We start from the raw sequence: 27,362 nt of genomic DNA, 5'->3' as shown, positions 1-27,362 counted from the left end.
TGTGAAATACTCTTTGAATAGAGATTTGACCTTCATTCGTAACACATCCAAATCAAATGACACCGCTAGCGCTACTATTGGCTTAGTTCTCTAATTTCATAACATTTACTGAAATTAAGGTACGAAAAGTATGTTGTTAACAAAAATAAAATATCAAAATTTCCGTTCCGAACTGCTTTCCACGTCGAAACATCCACGAACATCCAGGTGAGCAGATCACTCTCTCACTATTTAATTGCTCTAGTCTTTATCCACTCATCATCTTCCACCAATCAGAACACACCAGAACTCTTTGACCACAGCTGCTGTGCTTCAAAAGCTCTTGCAGCAGCTCAACACTGGTTTTCTCTAAGGTGGTCGGATCACATCAGATTGTGGTTAATCTTGCAGATCATGACTTATATCTACTCTTCCTCTCCCTGCAGTTTGGTAATATAAAGATTCCTCCTTTGAACTCCCACCTCTTCTGTGGGTTTTATTGTTCTGGGTCTGAATTTGTGCTCCTGGGGTCTCAAAAAAGAAACATTTTCAATCTCCAAGGTGAACGTTATGACAACACACTCTTAGAAAAAAGGGTTCATTGGGGTTCTATATAGAACCATAGGGTTCTTTACTAAACTCCAAAGAACCTTTTATGCTAAAAAGGTTCTATAATGACAAGAAAGAACCCTTTTGGCACAAAGGTACTTTAGGCTATTATTCATTCATATATTACATTATTCTGCAACATTTTTTATTTGTAATTCAATTATTGTTTGTAGTAACTTAATATCACATTTTAATCATGCTGATTTTTGGAGAAAAACTGAAATGGCACTCTTCGTGTGATATTGATTAACTACATAAAATGATATAAATATATACATTTTCTAACCCCATATCTTGAATTTTGTGATCATTCACATGCATCCATTAATAAATTTGAATACACCGAATAATTCAGTGAAAGAACGCACTCAAAATGCACACGCGCCACGCGCACTAGTATGACTTCATCGTGTAACTCTCGAACTGACTCAAATGATTCGAGAACCCGCTCCGAACTCTCTAACTGATTCAAATGATTCGCGATCCCCAAACTGACTCAAATGATTCGCGAACCCCAAACTGACTTAAATGATTCGCCAACCTGCTCCAAACTGACGCAAATGATTCGCGAACCAGCTCCGAACTCCCAAACTGACTCAAATGATTCGCGAACCCGCTTTGAACTCCCGAACTGACTCAAATGATTCGCGAACCCGCTCCGAACTCCCGAACTGACTCAAATGATTCGCGAACCCGCTCCGAACTCCTAAACTGACTCATATGATTCGCGATCCCGCGCTGAGCTCCCAAACAGACTAAAATGATTCGCGAACCCGCTCCGAACTCTCGAACTGATTCAAATAATCCGCGATCCCCAAACTGACTCAAATGATTCGCGAACCCCAAACTGACTCAAATGATTCGCCAACCTGCTCCAAACTGCCAAACTGACTCAAATGATTCGCGAACCAGCTCCGAACTCCCGAACTGACTCAAATTATTCACGCTTCGAACTCCCAAACTGACTCAAATGATTCGCGAACACGCTTTGAACTCCCAAACTGACTCAAATGATTCGTGAACCGGCTCCGAACTCCCAAACTTATTCAAATGATTCGCGATCCCCAAACTGACTCAAATGATTCGCGAACCCGCTCCGAACTCCTGAACTGACACAAATGATTCGCAAACCCGCTCCGAACTTCCGAACTGATTAAAATGATTCACGCTCCGAACTCCCGAACTGACTCTAATGATTCACGCTCCGAACTGCCAAACTGACTTAAATGATTCATGCTCCGAACTCCCAAACTGACTCAAATGATTCGCGAACCCGCTCCGAACTCTCGAACTGATTCAAATAATCCGCGATCCCCAAACTGACTCAAATGATTCGCGAACCCCAAACTGACTCAAATGATTCGCCAACCTGCTCCAAACTGCCAAACTGACTCAAATGATTCGCGAACCAGCTCCGAACTCCCGAACTGACTCAAATGATTCGCGAACCCGCTCCGAACTCCCGAACTGACTCAAATGATTCGCGAACCCGCTCCGAACTCCTAAACTGACTCATATGATTCGCGATCCCGCGCCGAGCTCCCAAACAGACTAAAATGATTCGCGAACCCGCTCCGAACTCTCGAACTGATTCAAATAATCCGCAATCCCCAAACTGACTCAAATGATTCGCGAACCCCAAACTGACTCAAATGATTCGCCAACCTGCTCCAAACTGCCAAACTGACTCAAATGATTCGCGAACCAGCTCCGAACTCCCGAACTGACTCAAATTATTCACGCTTCGAACTCCCAAACTGACTCAAATGATTCGCGAACACGCTTTGAACTCCCGAACTGACTCAAATGATTCGTGAACCCGCTCCGAACTCCCAAACTTATTCAAATGATTCGCGATCCCCAAACTGACTCAAATGATTCGCGAACCCGCTCCGAACTCCTGAACTGACACAAATGATTCGCAAACCCGCTCCGAACTTCCGAACTGATTAAAATGATTCACGCTCCGGACTCCCGAACTGACTCTAATGATTCACGCTCCGAACTGCCAAACTGACTTAAATGATTCATGCTCCGAACTCCCAAACTGACTCAAATGATTCGCGAACCCGCTTTGAACTCCAGAACTGACTCAAATGATTCGCGAACCCGCTCCGAACTCCCAAACTGACTCAAATGATTCGCGAACCTGCTTTGAACTCCCGAACTGACTCAAATGATTCGCGAACCCGCTCCGAACTCACGAACTGATTAAATTATATATTGATAATTGCAAACATTTTTTGTATTACAAGTTTTCTAAAATGTTATCTTTAAATATGCGCTAATTTGCATACATTTCTAGTACAAAAATCTGAACACTGGATGAAGTCAATTTCAAAATTCTTGTTTAATTTCTTTGACATATTAGTATCTTTTTGTCTCTCCATGATTCAGAAAATACTTTAAACAGCAGGAAAACAATGTTTTTTAAAAATTGGGGGGGGGGGGGGGATAAAATGTTGTATTTAATCAAGAAAATGTGTTGAACATTGGTGACCTTGAAAGTGCTCTTATTATGACTGTTGTCTAAGGGGGTGTGGTTCATTCATTACCACTGTTCAGGTGTTGCAATTTAATAAATGACTGCATGCCCCTGTGAGTGTGCACGCCAGTCAAACGAAACCCGATGGCTACGTGAGTTTATTCCTCCGTCATGTTTTAGTCGGATTTTCTGTGTTGTTATTGAAATCTACTGACACAAATAGACAAAGTGATATAACATAAATACTTAACAGTGTCTTTTGGATGTTTTCTTTCCATTAGTCTGAAAAAACACTTTATGAAAAGCCAAAAAGCCCAAAATCTAAAAATTGACAGGTGCATGAAAAAACTGTTTTTGCCTGCAAAGTCCCCCTTAACTCTTAAAAACATGTTACGCTTTTACATTACATTAATAACATTTTTAAAAAATTCAAAATGACTTAAATCTAATTGTATAAAAGCACACTGAAATGAATGATTAACCATGCAAACTAACAACATGCAAAATGTATACAGTTCGTTTGTTTATTTTGCATTTTTATTTTATCATGCATCTAAGTTTGCACCACTGTGTCTGTTTATTTAATTGTAGTTTGCAATGGAAAAGCGTTCAGTATGAGTCAGCTCGGAACCGTAGACCGGTGAAAAGCTCCGGAGCAGTGATCAGCGCTGGTGACGTCACAGCTGCACGGAGATCGGTGCTGTTTCCCCGGGTGTTTACTACATCTACATGCGTGTGACATGAGATCCGGCGCGTGCAACGCGTGAGGAACCCTCGCTCCCCGCCGCATCGGTGCAGATTCTCCGTGCCGAGCACATCATCCCGGTTCGTAACGATAGTAGTGTTCCACGCGCTCTAGATGTTTCCGTTCGTCCGTGTGCCGCATCTGGGCGGGATGCGGTTGACGGTCTGCGCGTTTCTGTTTCGCGTCCGTCGATTCGGTTGATCACTTAACGTTGTGAGGAGGAGTCTCCACCCCCCCCCCCCCCCACCCCCGCTCTTCTTCCGCGTCTCTACCGTGACTGTCCCTCGCCGTTACCGGGGGCTGCACCGGGGGTCCCGCGGCTCTGGTGGCGATGGCGGCGGCGCCCGAGCAGGAGGATGTGGACCGGCGGCCCATCAGAAGAGCCCGATCCAAGAGCGACACACCGTACCTGACCGAAACCAGGCTGTCCTACACATTACAGACAGGTGAGTGTGGGAGAAAATACCATGCTACTGTCATATACACCATGCTACTGAGTTGTTATTGGATGCATGGCACTCCAAGTAAAGAATACCATGATATTACACTGGTACCTGTCTAAAAACACGTGCTTTACCATATGTCCAAAATGTTAACAAAGAGCGACTAACATATAGATAGCACTTAAAGAATACCATGGTATATATGCATGGTTCTAAATTATTACAATAAAGGTTTAAAAAATTTTGCATGCCACCAAGGATTTGACTTTTAAAGTACTTTAAAGAATTCCAATATTACCGTGGTACATGTCTGAAAACATGGTATTACCATGGCACTGGATGATTATACCGTGTCCAAAAACAGTAATACTCCGGTTTTGAGTGATTGGATCAAATCTCACAGATATTGTCAAATACACATGAGCCATTATATTTACATTCTGCTTATTTACTCCAAGGTACTTCACGGAATCCAATATTACCATTGTGTGTGTCCAAAAACTATTTTTTTTGTTACTGGATATTCATATATCCATATTCGTATTAACATGTTACTGGATATTCATATGGTACAGTACTTGTATGTTATTTTAAGTGTGATTTAAAAAAAAAATACTATGGCACTTAATGATTAGACACATGACCCACTTTCATAGTGCTTAAAGAATACCGTGGTACATCTGTTTTAATATGGTTACTAAGCTACTTCAAAAATTACCATGGTGCAATTACATATACCATGTTATTTACCATATTTACTCCAAGCTACTTCAAAGAATCCCAATATTACCATGGTAAATGTCCAAAAATGTTTATCATATCTATATACTTGAATATTTACTCTCATGCAGAAAATACCTTGATTAACATGAGTAAACATGATCTTTATATTAGCGGCATTATATTTCAGATCTCTGTGTGACTGGATTAATACACTAAAGGAGATGCGTGAGCTTTATTCTCCATGCAGTGAAAGCAGGGGCCCGTTCTTCATACGTCGCTTATTACATCCGAGATCAAAGGACACATCCAAGATGATATCATCGTGCTAATCATGATCCGGCTAATTGGGTTCTTCGAACACACCTGTTGTGTATGATTAGTATCGCTGGATTGAGTTATCTGAGATAATTGCGCGTTCATGTGTTGGTTTAAAAGGGGATATGTATCGATACTCGAAACCATGATCAGCAGTGCAGCGATTGGCTTGTGGCAAGACGGCAATGTAATGACGTCATATAATTTTAAACGACACCCGACGAAAAACTTCTGGACTTTTATAAGGAAACAGCCAAGCAAACAAAACTACATAAATGTTATAATAGATACATGAAACCGATAATAGATACATGTTTTTATTTTATTTTTTTAGAATTTTTTCATGATTCCCAATTATTTAGATTCGTAATTTATAATAGTTGTGCAGTCTTTACATTTTTATTTCAGTGTAGAAATTATCTATTCATTTCATTTTATATTTGGACGTATTTGTTACGTGACAGCATTAATGAAAGTTTCTTAAGGGTCAATATCATGTATCTGCATCTCCTGCGCTCCATCAAGCCACTCTTATAATAGCAGTCATCACTCAAAATAATGCACGACTCTATTATCTGTATATGTGTGTAAGACTCTAATACAATTATGAAGTAATACTTTTATAATACTTTTACGTACGAAGAACGGGCCCCAGGTGGTGATTAATCCTCTATTTAAGCTCTATAACTCATCTGTAGGACTCGTGCATTATATTGTGTGAGGAACCGAGAAGAATTCAAACGCTGAACATCTCCATCACAGATCTCAAATCCTGCAGTTGCTTTTTAATAGGAATAGTTCTGCCGAAAATGAACATTTGTTGAAACCCTCAGGGCATCCAAGATGTAGGTGAGTTTGTTTCTTCATCAGATTTGGAGAAAATGCGTCACTTGCTCACTGCAAGTGAATGGGTGCCGTCAGAACGAGAGTTCAGCTGATAAAAACATCACAGTAATCCACAGCACTCCAGTCCATCAGTGAACATCTGGAGAAGACAAAAGATGAAACAATTCCAGCATTAAGATGCTTTTAGCTCAAATACATTGATACATTCATAATAACATGAGAAAGTGGTCTGAATCAGGAGAGAAATCTGCAGAGTTTTAGTCATTTCAGTACTTTAACTTTTAGTAAGTGCATGTTTTTTCTACCATGATAATATGAAGATATGTAAAATTAGTATATAAATATAAAATGAGTAATGCATTGCATTTGCATTACTTTTTAAATCGGGACAGGGCTTGCTTGTTTGTTTTTAAAATAAAAAGTTTTATTTTTGGCAAATATAAAAGATAGTATATGAAAGTATTGAGCCTCAGGCTGAAGGGAAAGTACATTTATGTTCGTACAGTAGAATGCAGAAGAAATAGACACCACTTCAGCGATTAAAAAAAGACACAAATGTTTGTCTAGAGTAATTTTTGCTTGTTTGAACTGGATCATCGAAGGTCAGAGGCAAAGACAAGAGTTTACAGAATGTGATTAAATACATGAAGGATATTTGTGTTGTTTAACATTTAATTATTGCAGGTTTGTGTCATATTCTGAGTGGCATTATTTGTATTCATTTTGAGGAATACGGAGTCTTTTTATTTTCTGAGAGCTGAATTAATGCATATTCACATTTATTTTAGATACAGTAACATCTTATGATTTCTGTCAACATGGGGACAGGAGAGCTGTCAGTCAATAAATGGGAAAACAAAGTAACTTGCATTACTTATTTGAAAAAGTAACTCGGATACTCTCTTGTAAATTGGAAAGTAATACGTTATTTTACTAGTTACTTGAAAAAAGCAATCTGATTACGTAACTCACGTTACTTGTATTTCGTTACCCCCAACACTGGTTGTTAGCTTTATGTGTCGATCAAGATGTATTTAAAGGTTTGCGTGCATTCGTCAAAATAGAAATCAATTTATATAAATGTATTCTTTCATAAATATTTTGGAGCCCCTAATGCTACCCTAAACATACACACTTCTGAACAATTAAAAACACCTTAACAGGCAAATAAAAGTGCAGTCACAGCTAACGGAGATTGCTGGTGATCGTTTTGTCTCGGAAAACTTGGAATATTAAAACTTCCTTATATCCTGTTTTATATCAACAAATGTTTAGGTTTAGGGGTAGGGTTATGTACTCATAAATGTGTTTTTAATTGTGTTTAATTCATGTAAATAAATCTGTTTACATTGAAAAATCTCACCCCAACATATATGCAATAATGGCAAAATTATTACCCAATATAGAACTGAATCATGGCGATAAAATTAATTAAATTTCACAAACATTACATTTTTCAAACTTTATTTGATAAGTCATGTGAGTTTATTTTTTAAATTTTTTTTATAATTTATACCTTAAAATCTCATATCTAGTGAAGTATTGTTTCTAAATTATTATAGTATTTATTAATATTTTGAATTGGCTATTATATATTTGTTTTCGGTTTAATTTAAATTTAAGTTTAAATAATTTTGTTGTCTCCTTTTTAATGCATATTTCTATTTAGCTTTAATTATTTCAGTTTAAGTAATTTTAGCATTTAAATTTCTACTTATTTTATGTTTAAGTTTTTCATCGTTTATTATATTATTTTTCTGATTTATATATATATATATATATATATATATATATATATATATTATATATATATATATTATATATATATATATATATATATATATATATATATATATATATATATATATATATATATATATATATATATATATATATATATATATAATAGTTTTAGTAGTATTATTTCCTATACCATTATATTATTTATTTTTCATTGGCTTAAATTTTTATATTTTAATTTTTTTATGAATGTATATCCAGTGTAACTTCAGTTTTAATTGTATTTTTACATTTTAGATTAAGTAATTTGGTTGTTTTTGTTATATTTTTATGATTTGTTGACCAGTGTTATTTTCGTTAATTGAAATAAAGCTAACATAAAATAAAACATTAGATAAAAAACTTAAATTAAGAAACCTAAAATAAAATAAAAATAAATGTGTTTTGTAAAAGCAGAACAAAATTACTTGACTTACATTTAAATTAAACTGAAAATATACAAATCTGTTCTATTTAGCTTTATCGTTTTATGTCCGTTTTAGTAATTTAGTTTCTTAACTTAAGGTTTTCATCTAATATTTTATTGTATCTCAGCAGATTTTTAGTTTCAGTTCAAATAATAACCCTGCTGAAGTGTTCGTATATTTTGCTGCTGTGTTGTTCTTGTGGTTGAATGAGCTGATGGATCAATATGCTGTGAGAGTCCAGACACAACACACACTCATCTGATTCTCTCTCTCTCTCCCTCACACACACACACACACACACACACACACACACACACACTGCTGCCTTGTCCCCACATCCGTGTGTGTGTGTGTCTGCTCAAAATGAGCCAATCACTGAAGCATGTGCTAGAATGTCAGATGTATTACTGCTGTGTGTGCGTGTGTGTGTGTGTGTGTGTTATGGGGATACAGTTGCATAACATCATGGATTAAACTGTTTGTCTATGCGTCAAGCTGAAGGATGAGTTACAAAACACTGGTTCTGCCTCACGGCTGTTCAGATCATCATGACCATCATTCGCTTTGTGCTTTAAATACTGTCATTTAGTCAAATTAGTGTGCATTTGTAGTCATTTAGTAAATTAAGCTAATTAGGTTTTCCCAGGAACATATATGAGGTGATTGGGTAAATGTATTCACTATGCACCCAGGTCACATTTTAACCCAAAGAAGGCAATGATTCCGTATAAAGGAATTTTTCTTTTAAATATATATTTTTTTATATAATATACACATCAGATGTTTTTCTTTTTTTCCTTTTTTTCTCATACTTATTAGCAATTCTCAAATGAAATGCCGTTTTATTACACAATTTAAAATCGTTCATTCTTTCTTTCTTATTTTTTTTTATTGTTATTATTTGTTAGGTAAAGTCACATTAGTACATAAGATAATTTCACATTCTTCATTGCTTTTCCATACATTATTCCAAATAACATTTTACAAACCAAGACAAAATGCAAAATTAACAGGGAAATAAAGATAAATATATAAAGTAAAGTTATGAAAATATACACAAACAACATAAGTCACATTTCACCCAAATTATTTTATATATATATATATATATATATATATATTTTCTATTTTAGGCCTAATGTCAATACATTAGTTTAGAAATGAGATAGAAGATATATCATGCGTATTAATATCCTTAATCCATTTTGACCAATGTTAATTAAATTATTATTATTGAAGTATTATAGAAAAATAAAACATCTTTTTTTATGTCAGAAATGAAAATTTGAGTGTAAAGTTATAATGAATGGAAATGCAAAAAATCCTAATGGTCCTAAAAACGTTTTGCTAATTTGTCATGTTTTATTACTGTTATTTTGGGGTCGCATGTGACCTGATTTTGTGAAATTCACCTGATTTTCTCTCTCTCTCACACACACACACACATTTTATGCATACAGCATTGTGCACACAATGAAAACACAGATGCAAGAGAAAGACACATGCAAACACACAAACATATGATTAAAGTCACACATGCCACAATCAGTCATGTAGGGGTTCATTTTCTCATAAGCAGAATTAGCGCCAGAGATTGCCTTCTGCTGGAGATTTTAGGATAAAAGGCATGAGAAAGAATGTTCATTCCAGCATGTGAGTCATGATTTGGCTTATTCTGGATAATATTTCATCTGCACATGTTCCTCAGGCTCTTCTGGGGCAACTGCGAAATCAGAAGATCTTAAAACTGAAGTGACCTAAATATATTTGCTAAATACATGTTGTAAAGAGTGAAGCTGAATCAAATACGTTTTTGAAATTGAAAATATATTTAGTTTCAACCAAACCAAAATCTATTTCAAAATCAGTTTGGGGGCAAGAAAACAAAAGATATTGATTTAATTGTTTTTATTTTTTATTTATTTTTTTTACATCGGTGTCTTATAAATTGTAATTTTTAGAACATTGTAAAGTAAGATTTATTTTGAACATGTGTTGTCACACACATATAAACAACAAATGTTTTTCTTCAGATATGACGTGTCAATATATTTAATATTAATGCATTTAAAATAATATAAAAAAATTAGAATATAGGCTATTTAAAAATAATATATATTTGCTAAATGTTTTAAAATATAATATTCTTTTTTTGTGTGTATATTCGAAAACGTTGAAAAAAATGTGTGTGTGTGCTTTTGCATTATGGGTTACATTCCCTTACTGCTAAACTATATTTTTACCACAGTGCTTGTTAAAGGGCAGAATCCGTGGCTACTAAACAGTTAAATCTGTCCAAAGATAGCCTGTATATAAAATGTCTATATGGTAGGAACTGATATATAAGGTAATGATGTAGATGTTAAATTACATAATTTTCTATGCATTAGAGATAATAAAGCAACGTTGGACACATTCAGTCTTTGGGGAAATGGTCACCGTTATTACTTTTTATTTTAGTAGCCTACGGGTTCCAGCAAGGGCGTAGATTTGGTTTGAACATCGGGGGGTTGAACGTTGTTTGCTGCCCGTTATTTTTTTTCAAAATAATTTTTTTTATGTGTATTCTATCTATCTATCTACATGCTTTAACTGATTACAAATTCAACATATACAAATATGAAAGAGACAACATTTAGACATTTATTTTAAGATTTTTACATTCCACCTTAATGCATTTTAATTTTATTTAAAGGGAAACACATCTTTAAAACATTAAAGGCATTAATGTATAGCCTAACTTTACAAAGCTGCTGTTTTTCTATACTGTTTCCTATTTTATTTTATTGATTGAATGGCATCTTCTTTACCTGTTCACCTGCTCATCTTCCTCTGCTGACTTTTCTACCCTGCAGCTATATTTACCTCGAATCTGTTATAAAAACATGTTAAGAGATTATACACCTCATAACGTTATGAAATTTTTGTATAATCCTCCTTCATAAAATTCTAACAAAGTAGAGATCATCAAAAGAAAGAAATTAAGTATTGTAACAGCCAGTAGGCGGCAGCGTTTCACTGTTTTAATGAGTTAGCCACTTAAATCGTTAATTAATCCAATTCGTTCAAAAGTCAGATTAATTTAGTAAGAAAACAAACACCGATATGAATACTTTTGTCGTTGATAATTACAGACACTATTGAAAATATATACTAGCAAAACAGACAGCTGCTTTGGTAACTTGTTATACTGATAGTTATAGCTAAATACATTGCAATGGATTTAGCTAAAATATATATGGTGTGTACGTTACTTACTATTACACAATATTCTCATACCTCATTCTCAGTACGCTTTATTTTTTTGCATCCCTCTCTGACCAGCAGTTAAATATAGTCCGCTGTGCAGCGCTTCTCTTCATTTTTGGCGCTAACATTAACCCTGTGCTCTCCCATTCAAACACCACTCGCTTGTTTTGGTGAAAGTGCGACTCATTGGTTGGGCGTTACCAATCGGTTCAATGGAGGGGGAGTATTTTTTGTCTGATTTATGACATACTCGTATTTGATTAGGAACAATATAATTTTTACAAAATAAATGAATTCTATTTTTTCATATTATATTTTTCATTTGATCTACTGTAATTTTCATTTTGAAATATTGGGGGGGTTGTAACTGATGGATTTAAATATTGAGGGGGTTACCTCCCCCGCCCATCCCCCCCTTAAACTACGCCCCTGGGTTCCAGTAACCGCAGCCTCTAGCGGTGCGGCACCGTTCGAAATTCGGTGACGTAGGCGTGGTTTCTCGGTAGATCCGTTGTGGATCTGGACCGATCTGGACTGTGTGGCCAGCGAAAATAATACTATGGTGAAGGCTTAGCGCTCACGCTGCTTGGCAACACATATACTATCATTAAAAAAAGATGTAATTTAATTTAAAATTGTTTAAAATCAAACATAGACGTTAACTGCTTTTTAAATCCCTACTGGCCGATTTAATATTTATGAGCGTATCCTTTGAAGTATAAACGTCGCCTTCCAATGAAGTGGGCCGGGTCAAGCTGCGTCATTAATATTTATGAGGCAAGCCTTCACAATTAACAACAGCTTCCAATCGGATAAGCCTGCAGGACGGACGTCACGCTCGGTCATTAATATTCATTAGACAAGCTCTCGCTGTAGTAGTAGGATCGACGAGTTTGCTCCCGTTAACGGTCGATTCCGGTCCGGGTATTTTCAAGGCATTGCGTCACGTTGATGAATTTGAAGAGATACTACCGAGAGGCGCATCCGTCCGCTTATGATAAACAAATCTGCGGCAGGCACTTGAATATGCGCAAGAAAGACCGGTGACGGTTGGTTTATAGACGCGATATATTAAAGAAAACACCGAAGTGAATCACATCAGCGCGCGCGTGTGTGTGTGTACACGGTTATACTCAGGTGGGCCAAACGTTTTGCGCATGGCGTCGGTGGTCTGTGATATAAACCCGGTTCGCGCGGCTCGGGATGATCGGTGAGGCTCATGCACGCGCTCTTCCGTTCGATCTCCGCGCCATCCCGCGGTGTGACAGAGAGACACGGCACCGTCGGTCCTGAGCCTATGGCGGGTCCCGCATTCACGGGAGCGCACGGGACCTGGATCACATCTCGGTTACGGGAGGACACGTCATCTTCTTCATCGTTATCATCGTCATCGTCCGCAGAGAAACCGCGCAAACGGAGAGCCTTTAACCTGGTCAGACTGCGGCAGCCCGCCGCCCCCGGTAACAACAACACACCGTTTGTGATCTCCGGTCATATCAAGCACATCTGCAGTAACTGCAGCCGCGGGAATGAAATCCGGGACGGTGAGTGATAACCGGGCCCGGTTATTTAATTTTTTTCTCGTTTATTTGTCCTATTTAATTTTTAAATAGTTAAGTTGACATTACATTACTGGTAAAAAAAAATTAACAAAATACATTATATATATATATATATATGTATGTATGTATATATGTGTGTGCGTGTGTGTAAAATATATTGTTTACTTTTACAAATAACATTTATATAAAGTATGATTTCAAATGAAATTTATTATGCAACGTATTGTTTTTTTTTTTTTTAACTTGCAATATTTCCAGTACTAGCATTAAATTAATTAGCCATTCATGTACTTTTATGTTTGTAATTAATATTTAGGTTTTTAATTTTCATTTAAGGCACTGTAGATAAAAAATAACAAATTAAATCACCGACCATATTCAGTAATAACATTAAACCTTTACTTTAAAATACCATATGGGTTTTGGAATTAACAAGTTATTATTAATGATATTCATTAAAGCAATGCATGTACTTTTACAATAAAATGTTATTATTTTTGTAAACAAAAAATGAGTCTTTTATTAATTTAAAATGAACAACAGGATGTTGCATCATATTAAATTAATATTACTTCTACATATAAAAAAAAATAATGTAAACAATTTAAGAAATACATTGAACAAGTTATATATAGATATATTAGATATGTTATTTTAATTTATAATTAAAATATTGAATTATTAGCTGTTTGATTTGTTTATTGCAATATTTATTTGCTGTGATTTTGTAGAATTTGTCCTCACCTCAGTAGTATTGTTGATTTCTAATGTTATTCTATTATATCATGAATGCTGTATTGTCAAGTGAGATCTAATATGTGGAAAAGTTAATACGCTGGCATATTTTTTTGCTAAATTCAGATTTTATCGTTTTGTTGTCATATATTCATGCGTTCCTCGATGACCTACATTCATCGGTCAGGTGTAGAGCTGAAATGAGCGTTCAGCTTTCAGCAGAAAAGCCCTTCAGTCTTTCCTTCACCTGCTGACCTGTTTTAATGCACAAGTCTATTTCTAAACTCACATTCAGGTGACGAAAGGATCCAGAAAGCTTCCAGTTTGTTGACTGACTTTGTGCGTTGATTTACAGGAACCGTTCACCCAGAAATTAACATTTGCTGAACATTTCCTCACCCTCAGAGCATCCAAGATTAGGATGAGTTTGTTACTTCATCAGATTCTGAGAAATTGCATCACTTGCTCTCTGCAAGTAAATGGGTGCCGTCAGAATGAGAGTCCAAACAGCTGATAAAAACATCACAGTAATCCACAGCACTCCAGTCCATCAGTGAACATCTGGAGAAGACAAAAGATGAAACAAATCCAGCATTAAGATGTTCTTAATTTCTAAAATATGAGTCCATAATCCATAATAATACTTCCTCCAGTGAAAAAGTGCAACTCCTGTCGTCTCACATCAAAATCCAGGCACAGATTTGTTTAGAGCTGTTTAAACGTTGCTTGATCTGTGCAGATTTCTCTCCTGATTCAGACTAGAACACTTTTTCACTGGAGGAAGTGTTATCATGGCTTATGGACTCATATTTTAGAAATTAAAAACATTTTATGCTGGATTTGTTTAATTTTTGTCTTCTCCAGATGTTAACTGATGGACTGGAGTGCTGTGGATTATTGTGATGTTTTTATCAGCTGTTTGGACTCTCATTCTGACGGCACCCATTCACTTGCAGAGAGCAAGTGATGCAATTTCTCCAAATCTGATGAAGTAACAAACTCATCCTAATCTCGGATGCTCTGATGGAGAGCACATTTCAGCAAGATTTAGCTTTTGGGTGAATTATACCTTTAATTTTCTTGCTCTCATTTTCAAGTAAAAATCAATAAACGCAGAAGTTTGTGTCGGAAATGTAATTCCTGCTGACCCAGATACAGCACTTGGACTCATAGGGGATGCTTTTTCCACACTTTACAGTCAGTAAGGGACCATATTAGTCACTGTATGAAATAAATAGTGGATTATTATAACGCAGATGTGAGCAGAAAGCTCTGCTGATGTCCAATATATCTGAAGATCATTCTCCTGGGCTGAGAAGATGGGATTAGAAATGCACACTTTATACATGTGACACTCGTCTCTGTATTTCCTTAATCTAAGAGAATGAATGTTAATTGATGCCTCTGCCCAGTTTTATTGAGTTACCAAATGGAAAAAGTAATAAAAAAAGTCTGAAAACTTAAGACAAGATGAAGAGAGAGATTCTGTTCTAGTCATTTATCCTGAAGATTATTGAATTAGTTGCATTAGATTTCTCCAGGCATTTGATCCTAAAGGAAATTGGTCTCTGCTGAGAGAGATTTATAAAAGTTAGTTTATGCACTTTCGTCTTATTAGTGTTCGGTTTTACCTTGATTCTTTATTTCTTACTGGAAATTTTACAAGTTCAAATTTTCGGTTTGATTTTAAAGGAATAATTCAGGCATCACATGTCCTTCTGCGGTGAAATCTTGTCTGATTGTGATCAAGTAGAGGTCAGAATAAGGTCAGTAATATCTCCAGATGAACTCTTCCTGGACTGAAGCAGCTCAGCTTTACTTGATTCTCCATCAATCATGTTTTAGAGTCTCAAATCTGATCCTCAGGATCTTTTGAGGAGCGTTTGTTTCCAGAAGCTTTCCTTTCTCTGTTCCTCAGCGGAGGAATGATCTTCACAAGCCTCCAGAACATCTCACATCTTCTGAGGAGCCTTGATTTCTTCAGCTCTGTCACTGTGTTATATGTGCGGATCCTTTACATCTCATTACTGGAGATATAGAGCACAGACTCATATTTACATCAGTTTATGTCATGTAATTACATCAGCTTTGTTTTCATGTCAGCTCAGCTCTATGGGGTTGCAAACGTCCTGTGTGTGTGTGTGTTCAGCAGAGGGGGCGGAGCGTCTGGCTGCGATGCGCTCTGATTCGCTAGTTCCCGGGACGCACACGCCTCCGATCCGCAGACGCAGCAAGCTGGCCAGTCTGGGACGACTCTTCAAACCGTGGAAATGGAGAAAGAAAAAGAGCGACACTTTCAAGCAGACGTCTGCAGGTAAGACACACACACACCAACACACCTGCAGATGCACTGGTTTAATTTCTAAGCGTGTGGTTGATGATTGACAGTGCTGGAGAGGAAGATGTCGACGCGTCAGAGCAGAGAAGAGCTCATCAAGAGAGGCGTGCTGAAGGAAGTGTATGAGAAAGGTAAGAAAAGAGATGCTGGACTAGACGGGATCTGAATGCGCTTTATTGGAAAGCTCTTGATCTGTGTGTCAGTAGAGGAGGTCAGCGTTGACGGCGGCCATGTGTGTGTGAGTGACCTGGACAGACAGACGGTCATCAGTTCAGTGTCAGAGTCTGCAGACGCCAGCGTCACAGACACAGGTGCGTTACTGTCCACATTCAACACAGCTGGACTCATATCGTCACCAAAAACAGCCATAATGATCATGTTTCACCCTTTACAGAAGGCTAATTCTGTTACTGTACCTTTAAGACATTTCACACTGATGTTTTTCCGGGAACCATATAGATATGCAAATGAGGGCAGGTGTATGTTAATGAGGTTAATTCAAAAGTTATGAGTCAGTACCATTTATGTTTTTATTCAGGATGCATTAAATAGATAAAAAGTGAAAGTAAAAATATTTGTGACGTTACAAAAGATTTCGGTTTCGAATAAATGCTGTTCTTTTGAATTTTCTATGCATCTGTGAATCCTGAAAAAAGCAGTTTCCACAAAAATATTGTGCTGCACAACTGTGTCCAACATTGATAATAATCAGAAATGTCTCCTGAGCAGTAAATCAGTATATTAGAATGATTTCTGAAGATCATGTGACACTGAAGACTGGAGGAATGATGCTGAAAATACAGCGGAGCATCACAGAAATAAATGACACTTTATTATATATTCACATATATGATGTTTTTACTTTATTTTTAGTGTGTGTGTGTACTGGTCAAAATATTATAATGGTTTTGATAGAAGTCTCTTCTGCTCACCAAGGCATTTATTGGATCAAAAATGCATTAAAATATTTGAAATATTATTACAATTTCAAATAGCCTATTTCCACTGTAATAAATTGTAAAGTGTAATTTATTTCTGTGATGCACAGCTGTATTTTCAGCATCATTACTCCAGTCTTCAGACAGTGTCACTGATTTGCTGCTCAATCATTGGTAGTAATAATAATAGTAATAAAAATAGTTTCCAAAATTTGTGTATGCATGTATGAGTAAGTGAGCTTTGGATTTTCTTGAAAGTCGTGGTTTTCAGTCGTTCCATCAAAGGCACAGTTAATGCCAACAGCCCATAATAATACAGCATTTGATAAAGAATACACATCATTGACAGATATGTGGGTCACTCAAATCAGAAAGAAGGTGAAGGTTATATCGATGGTGACGGACGAGTGCAGGAGGTGATATCTCAGACATGCATGTGGATACTTAATGCTGATTGGCTGAATTCATGTTTACTTTACAGGTACAGTAACTAATCTCCGCTCTTATCAAATGTGCTGCCTGCTACAACACAACTTACATATTATTGCTCTTTTGTTGGTTTTGATTACTTCTATTGTCCTCTTTAGATAAAAGTGTCTTCTAAATGACTAAATGTAAATATAATGTAAATGTAAATAACAAAACTAAATTAAAATTTTAAAACAAGACCCAAATCAAATAAGACCAATAAAGTAAATATCTTTATATAAACAAAATAAGGCTTTGTCTGTGCTCTACTTTTTTAAATTAGAGGCAACCAATGCATTTTAATCATGATCCAAACAAAGATGCTGCATGCATGCAACATGAGCAGTTTTTAATTTAAATTAGATTGTATAGTTTCGAAATTTGAAGCAAAAACAGAATGATTTGAATTCAGGTTTGTAAAACTATGCATAAAAAATATCTGTATGAAACCGAAACATCAAACGAGCTGAACGAGACGCAGATTCACTCTCTGTCAGCAGGCGGAGCTTAAAGCGTTTCCTTGGTTACCGCTGTAAACAAAGCACTCGTGAACACCGCAGCAGGTGGAGCTTGAAGCGTTTCCTTGGTTACCGCTGTAAACAAAGCACTAGTGAACGCTGCAGCAGGTGGAGCTTGAAGCGTTTCCTTGGTTACTGCTATAAACAAAGCACTCATGAACACTGAAAAAAAGATGAAAATAAATATTACCATCTAAACTTTCCTAAAGGCAGTAAGTTCTTCTCAGACACACATTCATATAAACTCCTACCCCTAAATGAATCGTGATTTAACCGATTTGAATCATCACATATTTGAATCGATTTTCAGCCAGCTCGCGGTTAATCATTACATCCCTAATATACACAAGCATATTCATAAATATTTTAATTACTAAAACAATATTATATATGATAATATGTATTGTTGGAAATCTGAAATGATGTGCTGTTCTCTCTCTGTGCTCCAGTGTCGTTCTCAGAGGTCCAGTCGTGTGGTGAAACCGTGGCGTGTCTCTCGGATCTCGTCCCTAAACCATCTCAAGCCCCGCCCCCTGTGAAGCCCATGCCGTTGCCTAGCAACAGCGCTGACATCACTCACATGAGGCCGTCATCACTGAAACAGCCTCCTGCCTTACCACCGAAGCCATACAGCAGAATACCAAACCATCTGACAGGTGACGCCTGCGCTCCTCCGACTCTCACCTAAACCATCACACTGGACTAACCTCTGTCTCTTCTGTTCTTCAGATACACTGGCTCGACTGTCGCCGCCCCTCCCTCCAAAGAAAGTGATGATATGTGAGCCGGCGCCCTCGTTTCCCCTCCAATGCCTGTCGTCCCAGGGCTCACACACACACACGCTCACACACCTGCACCCGCAGCACTATGCCACGTTACCGCTGTCACTACACCCACCCAGCCGCATCATAGAGGAGCTCAATAAAACCCTCGCATTCACCATGCAGAGACTCGAGAGGTGAGCACACACACATGCACAAAGAACCACGCGCACACACACAGACTTGCATGCATACACACACACACACAGACTCACAGAAACACACACTCAAGACATACTAAAATAACTCTGTGTGTGTGTAGCTCTGTACTGCAGGCGGTGCCATCTGTCCTGGAGACGGAAGAGAAGGAGAACAGAGATTCAATGCACCAAACTCCTGCCAACACACACACACTCATCACACACACCTTCAGCATGCACGAGGAAGAGGACGAGGAAGATGAGGATGACGACGACTCGCTGTTTACAAGTAAGATATCTGGCGGGAAATACAGCATTTGATTTTGTGTGTGTATGTTTAAATGTGAACTCACCCACTGTGTGTGTGTGTGTGTGCGTGTGTGTGTTTGCAGGTACACTCGCTTTAAGAATCTTACGGAAAGACTCGCTGGCGATCAAACTGAGCAATCGCCCGTCGAAGAGAGAACTGGAGGATAAAAACATCCTACCCATGATGAGTGACCAGGAGCGGATAGAGTCCAGACAACAGATCGGCACCAAACTCACCCGGTGAGGAGACACACACACACACACACACACAGACAGACACACATAAACACAAGTACACACACACAGAGAGACACACACACACACAGAGAGACACACACACACACAGAGAGACACACATAAACACAAGTACATTACTATTGATTTTTCTTTTATGCCAATATAATTAGGATATTAAGTAAAGATCATGTTCCATGAAGATACTTTGTAAATTTCCTGTCATAAATATATCAAAACATCATTTTTGATTAGTAATATGCATTGCTAAGAACTTCATTTGAACAACTTTAAAGATGATTTTCTCAATATTTCGAAAGATTACATACAGCTTTCAGATGATGTATAAATCTCAATTTAGAAAAATTGACACTTTATTTCTAATATTGTTTTTATAACTTGCCTTCATTCCTTTGATTTCTTATACATCTTTTATAAGAGAAAATGCATTACAATACTAAATGTTTCCACTTTGTTGCAAAAATAATACTTCTAATTAAAAATATAACAGGTGTGGAATAGCGTAACATAATATGCACACACCGTTATTAAAGCAATGCATGGTTTATTCTCAGATGAGGATGTTTTAATGCTTTTAATGCATCTGTCTGCAGTCGTCTGAGCCAGAGGCCGTCAGCAGAAGAGCTGGAGCAGAGGAACATCCTCAAACGTACGTCTCACACACTGCAGTATGAGTGTCATGAGGAAAGCATGATGTTTGAGTGTCTGATTCTCTCTCGTTCAGCGCGGAACGAGCAGGAGGAGCTGGAGGAGAAGCGTGAGCTGAAGAAACGGCTCTCCAGGAAGGTGAGAGCAGGAGATCTGCCCCAAACTGTTCTTACAGCAGCCAGCTCTTCTGGGTCATGGCACACATTCGACTGGAGTTACACAACGTCTTCAGGAGTGTGTGTGTGTGTGTGTGTATGTGTGTGTGTTCAGTTGAGTCAGAGGCCCACCGTGGAGGAGCTCCGAGAGGCCAAGATCCTCATCCGCTTCAGTGATTACGTGGAGGTAGCAGAAGCTCAGGACTACGACCGGCGCGCAGACAAACCCTGGACCAGACTCACCGCTGCTGATAAGGTTCATCTCCATCACACTCATCCAATAAAAGCTTGATGCTTCACTTTTAAGTCGTCATAAACGTTATATTGTTAGTAGAAGAATTACAAAATAAAAAAACACTACTAAAGTCAAAAGTTTGGGATCAGTAAGACTTTTAAAGACGTCTCTTATGGTCATCAAGGCTGTGTTTATTTAATCAGAAAATTCAGAAAAAAAGTTAATCTTGTAAAATGTTATTACTATATAAAATAATAGTTTCTATTTTAACATCCTTTAAAATATAATTTATTTCTGTGATGCAAAGCTGAATTTCCATCAACATTACTCCAGTGTAAAGAGTCGCATGACTCTTCAGAAATCACTCTAGAATGATGAGTTAATATTAGAATTATTAATGTTGGAAACGGTAATTTTTTTGGAAACTGCCATACTTTTTTTTCAAGATTCTTTGAGTAAAAAGAACAGCATTTTGTTTGAAATATTAATCTTTTCTAAACATATAAGTCATTTCTTAACAATTTAACACATCCTTGCTGAATAAAAGTTTTCATTTCTTTCAAAAAAAATAAAATAATGTACTGACCGAAAACTTTTTCGAGCTGTAATGTTTATGGTTTAGATTTCTATTTTAAATAAATGCTCTACTTTTTAACTTTTTATTCATCAAAGAGTCCAAAAAAGGTTCCAAAAAACAACATTTGGCAACACAACAATAATAATTCTAATAATAAATCATCATATTTTCATGATTTCTGAAGATCATGTGACACTGAAGACTGGAGGAATGATGCTGAAAATACAGCTGCGCATCACAGAAATAAATTACACTTTAAAGTATTTTAAAATAGAAAAACGTTATTTTACATAATAATATTTCAATTTTAATTTTTTTCCTGTATTTTTGATCAAATAAATGCTACCTTTGGTGAGCTGAAGAAAGTCCGGTAAAAAAAAAAAAAAAACTTAACAGTACTGTGTGTGTGTGTGTGTGTGTGTGTGTGTGTGTGTATATTAGTGGTGGGCATAGATTATTTTTTTTTAATCTTGATTAATCTCACTGTAATCTTGGCATTAATCTAGATTAAAATTGCTCATTTAAATTCGTTTTTTATTTATTTGTGCTATTTACACAATGTTTAAGTTTTATTTTTTTCAAGTTTGTAGGTGCCAAGGTACAGAAACCAAATAATTAAATGTAAAATAGCACTGCATAGTCTTCAATGTAAAGATGAAATATACAATCAAACCTACATTTATTCAGACACCTTCAACATTTCTCACATTATTAGTTTATTTGCTATTGCTTCTAAAATGGTTCTAAAATATGACAAGAACTTAGAGTTAAACTGTGTCAGAACAAATTCGTCTTGATAATGTCATAACTGTAATCCATTACATTTCTATCAAAATCAATAATTTGTTGAACAATTACCAAGCAATGCTTAATTTTGTTCAGACTGCGGTGCGAAAAGGTTGCATTAGCAATTCAGAAAAAACACATAAGCAATACATGCTGCTTCATAAGGTGCTGAATAATATTTGATATACAATTTTTGTACAAACCGTGTTAGCACGTCACGTTTGATGTGGTAATTTCACAGTAGGTTTAAAGACTCGTTCTCGCCCCCTACAGATTCGGCTAGGTATACATCCACGCTAAAATATCAAGGTGAAAGTCATCATAACTTGCTTAGTATCATAGACAGTAAAAGAATAGACCCAGCTCTCAACCCAACTTTGAGAATAGATTAACGGCGATATTTCTTTTATTGCCCGATAAGAGTCTCACGTTAACGCAGATAACGGCCCACCACTAATATATATATATATATATATATATATATATATATATATATACATACATACATGCATACATACATGGGAAAGAAATTGTTCATAAATTGATATATTTAAAATGGTACAACAAAGAAATGTCCACACATTTACCGTATTTTTCGGACTATAAGTCGCACCTGAGTATAAGTCGCATCAGTCCAAAAATACGTCATGATGAGGAAAAAAACAAGTCGCACTGGACTATAAGTCGCATTTATTTAGAACCAAGAACCAAGAGAAAACATTACCGTCTCCAGCCACGAGAGGGCGCTCTATGTCTTCAGTGTAGACTACAGGAGCACTGAGCAGCATAGAGCGCCCTCTGGCGGCTGGAGACGGTAATGTTTTCTCTTGGTTCATTTCTCTCGGTTCATGTCAAATTAATTTTAAGTTGCAGGACCAGCCAAACTATGAAAAAAAAGTGTGACTTATAGTCAGGAAAATACAGTAATTCAACTAAAATTGAAATAAAAAAAAGTAGAACAACTGAAAAAGTTGAGAAAAAATATTTTTATTCACAACTTATATACACACACTATATAGTTATATTTAAAATTGTATACATATTTTGCCTATTCAAATTTTTTATGCTCTTTTATTTTACAGTATAATCATATTATTAAAGTAGTAATATATTTATTATTTGGAATAGTTTTGTAATCATAACAAAAACTACTATTATATTACCACAATGTTATTTTTGCAATCCTTCAATATAAGCACACAAAAATGTAATAAAAATTTTAACTTTAAAAGTTTGTATTTATTTATTTTTCTTAGACTTTCGGTCCTAGACAAACACGCATTCAGGAGAGATTTAGTGAAAGCACGTTTGATTAAATAAAATGCTTCTAGTTTAAGGATGAAAACAAGAGCAGGATACAGTGGAGAATCTGAACTTTGCGGTGTCGAAACATGGATGATTTTCATGGCTTTTGAGTCCGGTGTGATTTTGTCTCTCTCAGGCCGCCATACGCAAAGAGCTCAACGAGTTCAAAAGCTCAGAGATGGAGGTGCACGAGTCCAGTCGACATCTAACCAGGTGAACAAACACAAACACACGCACATCTGACAGCAGGCTTCTGTCCCTCATTAATGTGCAAATGATGACTTCAGTATTATTAGCTGATTCCTAATACTGATAATACAGGCATTAATCACTTCAGAAGAAATTTTACTGCATTTATTTTAGTTATTGTGTTATACTTTGTTTACTTTTTTGTCCATTTCAAGCCAACCATTTCAAATATGCACATTTTAATTAATTACAAATACATACAGAAATGTAAATTACAGTAGCTGATTTCTATATATGTTAACTTTCTAAAGAACACTGTGTATTTTCATGTTTTCTATCTATAATCATATATTTACATATATACATAAACTATTTTTTTTATTTTTAACATTAAAGTAGTATTATTAATGCAGTAAAATGTAATATTTTGTTTAAGTTATATTTATGTTTTTATATTTTTATTGATTTTCCATACACTGTTTATTCTTTAAATTAATAAATTTATTCAAGAGGGATGCATTTGCAATATTATAAATGACTTTGCTCTTTCAAATAAATGCTGTTTTTTTTTCACTTTCTATTCATCTGTGAATCCTGAAAAATAAAATCGATCGCAGAAAATGATTTCTGAAGATCATGTGACACTGAAGACTGGAGTAATGATGCTGAAAATACAGCTGTGCATCAGAGAAATAAATTACAGTTTATTATATTTTCACAAAGAAAACAGCGGTTTTAAATTGTAATAATATTTCACAATTTCTACCTTTTTTTTTAATCAAATAAATTTAGCCTTGGTGAACATGCTTAAAAAAAACAACAACCTAAACTTCTAAACAATAGCATATATTTAGCATAAAGACATTTGCTTTATATATATATATATATATATATATACAAAAAGTTATGAAAAAGTATTTAATATTTTTAAGAATATTTTATAACTATTTAAATATTTTAAAAACATTTACAATCCCATCACAAAAGACACATTCATATACAGTACATGATGTCTCAGTCTGTTTGGAATACATTACTACTAATAACTGTAAATATGGCTTCACTCTTGACACTGATTCTGTTAAAAATGCAGATCTGAGTTCTGTCAGATTGAGTTAAATGGCTAAACACATTGCATTGTGGGACGGGCATCGTGCATATAGTATATTGTGATTCTGAAGCGGTGTTGTGTTCTCGGCAGGTTTCACCGGCCCTAGAATCCATCAGTGAACTCTGTCTCTGGTTCAGAGCCGTTCTTCTTTAATGAACACTGAACAGACTCTCTGCTGCTGGCTTTGATCAGGAATCACACGCAGATCCTCTGGACTCTTCACCGGCGGCGTATGGACACGGACGAGCTGACGATCTGTCTGTCGGCGGATATTTCTGTATATTTGGACAAAAACTCTGATCTATTACGTGCTCTTCGCCATGAATTTCTCTTGTTGTTGTTTTTTTTTCTTTTCTGGCAATGGTCTTTAATGCAGCAGACGATGTAGTTGATTTTCTACTTGGAACTGAGAAATTATTCCAGTCCTTTAAGTTTTCAAAAACGGAGAAGATTTTTTCTATTGAGTGCAAACCACGTTATTACACACTAAAATCTTTAAAGGAATGGTTCATCCATAAATGAACATTTGCTGAACATTTCCTTGCCCTCATAACATTCAAGATTAGGATGAGTTTGTTTCTTCGTAAGATTTGGAGAAATTGCATCCCTTGTTCACTGCAAGTGAATGGGTGCCGTCAGAATTAGAGTCCAAACAGCTGATAAAAACATCACAATAATCCACAGCACTCCACATTCTGAAACAAATCCAGCTTTGAGCTGTTCTTAACTCAAATATGAGTCCATAATCCATAATAACACTTCCTCCAGTGAAAAAGTGGGTCTGGTCTGAATCAGGAGAGAAATCTGCATAGATCAAGCACTGTTTAAACAGTCCAAAACAAGTATTAGATGGATTTTTCACTGGAATAAGTGTTACTGAGGTTGACTGGAGTGGTGTGGATTATTATGATTTTTTTATCAGCTGTTTGGACTCTCATTCTGTTGGCACCCATTCACTTTCAGTGAACAAGTGATTCAATTTCTCTAAATCTGATGAAGAAACAAACCCATCCTAATCTTGGATGCTCTGAGGGAGAGAAAATGTTCAGTTGTGGCTGAACTATTCCTTTAATTCCATATTTCCTGCTTAATTTGAGCTCGTATGCATCTGCCAGACACTTTTATCCATTGCATTGATATATTAATTTAAATTTTTTTTGGGAATCAAACCCATTATGTTGGCTGTTTGTGCAGTTTTAAGTCATAAAATCCCAAGAACATCTTTAACCAATAACAAAAAAGCAATGTTTGACACGCCCACACTGCTGACCAATCACAGGAGGCGATCTTGACTCACGGTTGAGTAACAGATCAGAGCAATAATGTGTTAAATCCTGTTGAGTGTTTTCAAACCAGTTTCTAGTTCCTCCTCCGTCTCATTGGTGCTCGGCATGTCATGTGATCGAACCTTTAAACTCCGCCCACTTTTCAGGGCACCACGTTGTTAAAATAAAACCAAAACAGTCAAGCGACTCACAATAATCTGTTACATTAATTTTCTTTTTGTATTTTATTCAGTGATCATACAGAAATAGTTACAGTAACATTTACAGTGAGGTCACATTTGTTTACATTAATGTGTGAGCTAATATGGATTATTTTTTACAATATTTATTGTTAGCTAATAATATTTTTTTCATGTTAGTGCACAGTGCATTATTTAATGTGAACAAATGCAATGTTTAATTTAAAAAATGTATTAGTAAATCTTAAAATTAACATTGGAAGTGTACAGATCAACAGGTAATTATTTTATAATAATAATAATTATTATTATTATTACCCGTTATTGTTTTTTTTAAATGAGGGGAAATTAATTATTTTAATTATATTAACTAATAAACAACTTTTAATTTAAAAATGTCTATTGTTGTAAGTGCAAAGAATTATTACAATTATTACAATAATAATAGTAATAATATTAACAATGTTAACAAATGCAACTTATACGAAAATTATTCAAATAAAATAATATAAAATCACAATTACAATATAAATTTTAACATTTACTGATACTTAAATTTTTTTTTTAATTGTTAAACATTATTTAATGCACTGTGAATTAACATGAATAATGATCAACTGTATTTTTATTAACGAACAAATGTTAGTTCATAAATGATAAAATTTCACCATATTGTGAAGTGTTACCACTTTAATCATGTGTGCTGCCATGTTTTTATGTTAATATATTATTTATAAATATTTTTAACTTGCTGTGATCCTGAACACATTGGCAGGGCATTAAAGGAAAAGTTCACCAAAACAAACAAATTTATTCACCCTCATTTGTTTCAAACCTATGTTATTTATTTATTTTTTTCCAGTGAGTTATTAAAGGGATTTTAGAGACTTTTAAGCACTTTTCCAGATCATACGAATCATATGAATTCATGCAGGTGTGGAGCGACACGAGTGTGTTTTCTGTTCCCAGTCGTTAGGTTTCTCTCTTCCGCTGCTGCTATTGGCTCAGAGAGCGCAGGAAGAGAGCAGCATGTCACTCCTGAATGATGAATGCAGATTCTCATGTAAAAGAACCTAATAAAAGACCAAGCACACACAGCTGCTGCATCCAAGTGCTTTGAGTGCATAAAAACATGAAGTAAAAGGAATTTTCTGGGTTTATTTAATCGTAATCTATTCAACATCATTTGTGAAAAAATGTTATTTA

At 35.8% G+C, this 27,362-nt stretch overlaps 1 protein-coding gene across 6 annotated transcripts; it reads left to right on the top strand.

Annotated features, from left to right (window-relative positions):
* Positions 1-3,787: 3,787 nt before the first annotated feature.
* On the top strand, positions 3,788-27,253 carry LOC132092064 (phosphatase and actin regulator 1-like). Of its 6 annotated transcripts, none has more exons than XM_059498131.1 (13): positions 3,788-4,264; positions 16,051-16,212; positions 16,287-16,367; positions 16,440-16,547; positions 18,610-18,816; positions 18,890-19,118; positions 19,244-19,410; positions 19,514-19,670; positions 20,279-20,334; positions 20,410-20,471; positions 20,604-20,744; positions 23,528-23,604; positions 24,782-25,211. In XM_059498131.1, exons 1-13 carry the CDS (start codon positions 4,150-4,152, stop codon positions 24,795-24,797), a joined length of 1,578 nt encoding a protein of 525 aa, XP_059354114.1. In that variant the 5' UTR covers positions 3,788-4,149; the 3' UTR covers positions 24,798-25,211. The 6 variants fall into 6 exon arrangements, with proteins under 6 accessions (XP_059354114.1, XP_059354113.1, XP_059354112.1 ...); XM_059498130.1 differs by having other exon boundaries at positions 16,048-16,212; XM_059498129.1 differs by lacking the exons at positions 3,788-4,264; positions 24,782-25,211 and adding exons at positions 12,462-13,145; positions 27,126-27,253 and having other exon boundaries at positions 16,048-16,212.
* Positions 27,254-27,362: the final 109 nt, after the last annotated feature.

Source organism: Carassius carassius, chromosome 18 (genome assembly GCF_963082965.1).
Source record: "Carassius carassius chromosome 18, fCarCar2.1, whole genome shotgun sequence".
NCBI lineage: Eukaryota > Metazoa > Chordata > Actinopteri > Cypriniformes > Cyprinidae > Carassius > Carassius carassius.
This window is presented reverse-complemented; position numbering and strand designations above follow the sequence as displayed.